Raw genomic sequence first — 6266 nt, forward strand, 5'->3', positions numbered from 1 at the left:
ACTCAGTTCACTGGTAATGGTGAAAGAAGCAAAAGAACAGACCTATATGAACTTTCAAACTTTGCAATATTCCTCAAACAAGGAAGAGGTTCTATGGAAGGAGAACTGTTTTGTGGTTCATTGCAGAAATGGACATTGTGGTTCCTTGCAGAAATGGGGGCTGTCATTCCACAACCATTCTACTTTGGGCACTCAAGCCTCTCAGTACCCATGGCAACCTCCATGCCATTCCCAATTGTTTTCTATGGCTTCCTCCTTGCAATGTTTGCCCCATTCCCTACAACAGTGCCTCCTCCCCTTTCCCTTTTGTGGGGCTTAATCTGCACAAAGAGAAATGCTGGTGTTCAAATCTGCCTGGAATTCACACCCTGTGTTCCAGAAGCTCTGTCTCCCCCACCGACTCCAATTGTCGGGAAGCAGGTTGCAATTACTCAGAAAACACTCTGCATATGCTCAGGGGCGGGGGGGGGAGATTCTGGGGCTAAGTCCTGGTGAGTTCCGACTTAAATTAACCCATAGCCTTCCAGAATTCTCTGAAGAAGGGTTGCAGCTGACCTGCTATGAAAGCCCACAAATCAGGCTTTCACACCTCAATTTGCCATTCAGTCATACTTCCATTGTTTCCCACAGCTCTTCCAGATGTGCGTTACTTTCAAACGGGGCAGGCATGCGATTCTCTGCCAACCCTTCCAGCATGCGCCCGTTTCTAAAGGTGCACTTTACTTTGACTAAGACGACAGCTGCAGACATGTCATCTGCCGACAGACAGTAAAAGTATCTGGGAAGAGGCGGAGGGAACCGGAAAGGGGTACAAGGACTTGAAGACTTGCCAAAATTATTGCAACAGCAAACACTTCTTGTGGCTACCGAAGCATCTCCTCTGTGATCTAAACAAGTTAAGGACTAAACCTAAACCTCAGCCGATTCCAAAAGGAGGGAGTGAAAAGCCGGTTAAGCGCAGGGCAACGTGGAATTGTTGCCGAGCTTCAACTAAACTTGCCCCAGCAGTTGCGAAGAGCAGCCAAGCAAAGCTCCTCTCCTATAGTTTTGGCCTAGCCGCACGAGCCCAGCCGGCCCTTTCCACAAGGCGATTCTGGGCCTGGCGAAAGCTCTTCGCCTCTCCAGACATGCCCGCCCCCTTTCTCTCGCTCTATTCCGCCCCGTCCCCCGCGTTCGTCAAGACCATCCAGGCGAAAAGTTGCCTCCCGGGAATTCCGCCTCACACACCCCTTCCCTCCCTCTCGCCAATGCGCCCAGCCAAACACCGACTCCTGCAATGTGGGGAGATGCAGACTCGCTGCCGCTGCTACTGGAAAGACTAGCCTAGCAAGTGTTGTGTGTCTGTGGTGGCGGCGGCGGCGGCAGCAGACAAATATGCATGCACCACCAAGAGAAACTCCCGAGACCTAGCAGCGCGAGCGGGTCTTTGCAGGCAGAGGAGAGAAGAGTCGTCGCCGTCTGGCTCTCCTCTGCCACCCCCCCCCTCCCTCCGCTTTTCCTCTTCCCGGACATGGAAGCCAACCAAATCAGACCCAAGGCTCCAAGCGGCGGCAGAGGCTCAGACGCAGGCAGGCGCTGCTGCCGCAGGTTCAATACAGAGAAAGTGTTACCGTTCTCGCCTGGAAGGATCCTGCTGAAAGCTCGGCTTGGTGGGCGCCATCTTCCTGGGCTTTTTTCCCCCCTTTCCTCTCTTCCTTACTTTTCCCCCTCCTGGTGTTGGTGTGTGGTGTTGTGTCTAGCAGCAGCAGCGGCGGCGTCGGCGGCGGCAGCAATGGCCCCGCGTAGGCAAGCAGGCTGAGGAAAAGTACTGAGGCCAATGCATTGCGGGCTCCCGCTCCCCGGCGCAGCAGTCCTGGCGCAGGTTGCTTCGCTCTGCTCGCTTGCTAGCGGCGCTGCTGCTGCTGCTCTTGCCGCCGCCGACCATAAGCCGAGGAGCGGAGAGAGCCCAGGCTCCGCCGCCTCCGAAGACATACCAAGCACAGTGACGAGGAGCAGCCGGCCGCTGCTGAGGGAGAAAGGCGCGCAGCCCCGGCGGGCAGCCCGGCCATTGGCATCGCCCGGCAGGTGTGTGACAGCGAGACACACACCGAGCGAGCGCCCGCGGGACCGGCTTAAGCGCGAGGCCAGGCCATAAGAGGGGAAGTGGAAAGTCAGGGCTCTCCGGGCTTGACCGCTGTGAAAGTATTTCTGGGCATTTCCCAGCTGCTTCCCCAGCTCCGACCGCTCTCACTCTCGTGTGCAGGGACAGAAGAGCCCTCGCTGCCGGCGCAACAACGCCACTCAGTTGCAGTTTCGCATACTTTCCTTCTCTGGAGTAGCAGCAGGAGAGGAGACACAGAGAGGGATTGGCAGACACACACTCGGTCGCTACTGGGGCTAAGCTCTGGGAAAAAGCGGTGAGCATTCACGGAATCTCAGATTACACGTGTGCCCCTGAAACGCGTTTGTTTCGGATGTCAACTGTATAACGCGTATATTGTGTGTGTTCACACGCATAGAGGGGGTAGTGTCTACACATCTGAGCGACTATTAGCATATGTGCGTGTCTTTGTGTACACAAGCGGTTGTGTGTGTGAGAACAACAAGGAATGACATCCTTCAGCTACACAGAACGGCGGCACATGCGTCTGTGCAACTACCGTATACAACTGAGTGGACGTGTGACTGCGCAGAAATGGGTGCAGATGCAGCCATGGGGATATAGTTACCGTATTTCTCTTGGCACACAGTGATGACTCGCTCTCTCGGGGAAAGTTCACGTTTGTTCTTACAGTGCCAGCTTACACACTAATCAGACATAACTGAAATAAGGGGTGAGTGGGAACAAAACAGGCATCTTAACAATACTTCGGGGACAATGGTGTGTGTGTCTACACACACTTTAAACGCCCTTTTCAGATGTCCCTTGATCAACTGATTCATGTTAAAGCCGTAAGCCGTTCAATTATTAGTTATCTAAGTCTTGAATCTTGCTCTCAGAATAGTAAAGGTGAATGAGCAGAACCAGATTCTTAAAAACGAAATATGTTCAAACTGGATGTTAAAAAAAATTAAAAGGAATCCAGCTGATCAACACATGTGCATAAGTAAGCAAATAAGGAGTTTGCAAAGTGCCAAAAAGTTTGGCTGCAGCACACAGTCAGTGACCCAAAAAATATGATCTCTGCCACAGGAGGCAGCCAGTTTGACCTGCCTCACGTCCCTCAGGGCTCCGAGGAACAGATAGAGGCGGCCTGAGTAGCTTGCAGCCCGAAGTTCTACAGCAGCCTCCCTGTCTCTCCAGACACTATTCAACTCCTTCTGATTTATACCCATCAGTTTAAAGAATCCTTCCTTTGCATTACAGCACAGAACAATCTGTAGAGATATAAAGTCGGAGGACCTACATACATGTAAAAAAATAACTCAGTAGTGATTTCATTACATAATATCAACACAGTCCACTTAAGCAGATTTGGGGTTTCTAGTCCTACATCATTCAATAGAGATAACAAGGATACAGTTTTGCTCAACCTCCCACTTCCCCCAACCACTCAAACAATAAAGTTAACAGGTGTCATCTGATTTTTACAGTTATTGTAGAAAAACTACTAATATCCTTCTTGCTGAAAGTTTCATAGAGTCACAAGGAATAATGTTTTATTTTTATGAATTAAGACAAAATGCCTAGCTTTTAATCTGTCTGTGCAAAGTTAATGAGACCATTTTTAAGGGTTTTATTTGACTATACATTTTTAAAGTAAGGAAAGTATCTTGGTGTAGATTTAAATTGTAAAAGATAAGACTCCACTAACATAGATGTATAGCCCAGTCCTCTGCATGTTTACTTGGAAGTAGATCTCATTGAGTTCAATGGGACTTATTCCCAGGTAAAGTGTGTGTAGAATTGCAGCCTTAACTGGGATAAATATAAAGGCATATGGGATTTCACTTATTTGACAAATTAGGAATATATATTGCTAATATTAAATAAGTACTATCCTTTTAATTTCTTGTAATCAGAGAATATAAAACTAGGAAATTAAATGCAATAGTAAAAACTGAGAAGGTGACCACCAAGCTCTTTATATGCAGCATAAACTCTCAAAAGGTATCTTTCATTTATGTAAAAGCCAATCTGCAGTTTCTGACATTTGGGTTCCCCTTTCACAGACAAAACTATTTTGACTGCTGCCTTGTGCTTCCTAGTTAAAGTAAACATAAGCATTGACTGTAATTTAAGAATTCTGCAAATGATGGAAATAATTCAGAAACCAAGAAAGCCAAGTGTCACACCAACTTTTTCCTACCCTTTATATTGTCACACTGCACTTATTTTACTGAAAGGATTCCTGTGTTTGCTTGAAGCAAAACAAGACTATCTTGAATATCAAACATTCATTGGCTAGGAGGGTGCTCTAATATCTCTTGAGGTGGCTTCAGGAACCTCAGATTGTATCCTAAATCTACAGAAAGCAACAGCATTAGAAGACATCACTAGAAAAGTTCAAGTAAAACAAATCATGTACTTTCTACAACTTGCCTCCAACAGCTGTCTGGTTCAAAGCTGGTGGGTAGAAAGGGGAAAAGCAATCAGCTTCTATCTGAATGGTTTAAATATAAATATTGGTGATTCCAACAAAGAGTTCGCAAACCAATGAAGTTTAAAATTTGAGTTTCAAGTACGGGTTGCTTATGTTTGCACATCACTGAGTTTTCCTTCAGCCAATATTTTATTTAATGTGCTACTAAAAGGCAAACTATTTGGAGCCACTAGCAGAACACAAGAAAGTGAAAAATAAAATGTTACAGAGTGCATTCAAGAATCGTTGCTTGCTTCCTGTTTTTCTAATCATTACATCTTTGTTATGATCTTCTAGAAACAAAAAAAAGGGAAATAAAAACTTAGGGTTAACTTTTTTAACCTCAGGAAGCCAAAGAACGGGATGTTGTGTAATTAAATGCTGTGTTACAATTAGCACCTGTCTGTGTATGGGGGGAGGAAAAGGTGAGGAAGGTCTTTAAACTTCATTATGACTTATCGCCTAAGCCAAGTTGGTTAGGTTTCCTTTCTAAAGGAGCTGTCTGTGAACCTCGAAAATTTGCATCAGAATGCTTTTCAGATGAATACGCAATAGTGCTGAGCCCACTTAGGGTTTCGTGCTAGATTTCCCCCTAGTAACAGGTGACATGCTAATACTGTTGTAATAAAAGTGTGGAACTGCAAGGGTGAAACGCCAAGTGAAAACTCTATCTTGTTCAATTGAAAACAAATTATCAATCACCGTAGCGTGATCAATTATACCTCTTGGCCGCCACGCTGTGGGGTTTGCACAAGGCATTGACACTGACATTGAGAAATCCCTACTTGAAAAACGATAAGCAGACGGGATCCCAAACTTTGCAGCAGCAGCAGAAGAAGAAAAAAATCCTCAACCCCTTGAGCTGCCGGGAATTTCACTTTCCCCTTTGCTATTGTTGCTTACCCAGCTCAAGCAGCGTTGCTAGTCACTGCTTTGAAAAGACCCTTTGCACTCCTGAAAGCATTCAACAGCAAAACAAAATTGTCTTTTTAAAAGGCGCACTAAAAAAGCAAGCAAGGTAGGCTGATACATGAACACACCTTTTGATTTTGTACTCACCGTTGTTGGTAGGAAGTGATGCCCTGGACGTTTTGCGGGTTGCCGTTGGCTGCGGTACTGGCTCTCCCCATGCCCGGACCGGCCGGCACTCCCCCGGCCGCTCCGCCGGCCGCAGCTGCAGTCACCTGCACGCTGAAATCCGGGAAGATCCGGATCATCCCCGCGGCTCAGCACCCAGCGAGTGTCGGTGAAGAGGTATAGCGGCTCCTCTCCCTCCGGCGGCTGCAGCAGCAGAGCCAGGCACACTGCAATCCCATTAGTGAGCGGCGGCCACTGGGAGGGAGGCAAAGCGCTTTGATCTAAGCTGCTGAGCTGAGATTGAGTTGCGGGGGCTGGCGGGGGGGGGCTTTGAGTGAAAGGGGGCGAAGAGAGAAGATATTTTACCAATTTGCAAACATGCAACGTGTCAGGATTTGGGGAGAGAAGCGCGGGAAAGGAACGCTGCTGCAAAAGAGGAGGCAAAAATCAAGAAGGGGAATCTCTCTACAGCGCTGGAAACTGTGGCGAGACGACCGGCAATCCGAGCCGAGAAGGGACAGCGAGAAGGGGGCGCAATTACTTTAGCGTGGCTGTGAAAATGATGGGCAGCAAATGTTGCCTTTCCCCCTCCCTCTCCTCCCCCGCCCCCAAAACGCAAATCTTGGG

At 47.8% G+C, this 6266-nt stretch overlaps 1 protein-coding gene across 11 annotated transcripts in view; it reads right to left on the reverse strand.

The window, feature by feature from the left end:
- The window catches only part of NPAS3 (neuronal PAS domain protein 3), a 1129936-nt gene extending 1123942 nt beyond the window's left edge, over window positions 1-5994 (reverse strand). For 3 of the 11 annotated variants that reach the window (XM_053282868.1, XM_053282867.1, XM_053282866.1), the window contains exon 1: window positions 5622-5994. In XM_053282868.1, coding sequence (XP_053138843.1) covers window positions 5622-5779 — 158 coding nt within the window. In that variant the 5' untranslated portion in view covers window positions 5780-5994. Of the gene's footprint in view, window positions 1-1610; window positions 2480-5621 lie in introns of those variants that run through there. The other 8 variants (XM_053282875.1, XM_053282873.1, XM_053282877.1 and 5 more) reach the window with 6 other exon arrangements.
- Between the last annotated feature and the right edge of the window lie 272 nt (window positions 5995-6266).

This window comes from Hemicordylus capensis, chromosome 1 (genome assembly GCF_027244095.1).
Source record: "Hemicordylus capensis ecotype Gifberg chromosome 1, rHemCap1.1.pri, whole genome shotgun sequence".
NCBI classification, from domain to species: Eukaryota; Metazoa; Chordata; class Lepidosauria; order Squamata; family Cordylidae; genus Hemicordylus; species Hemicordylus capensis.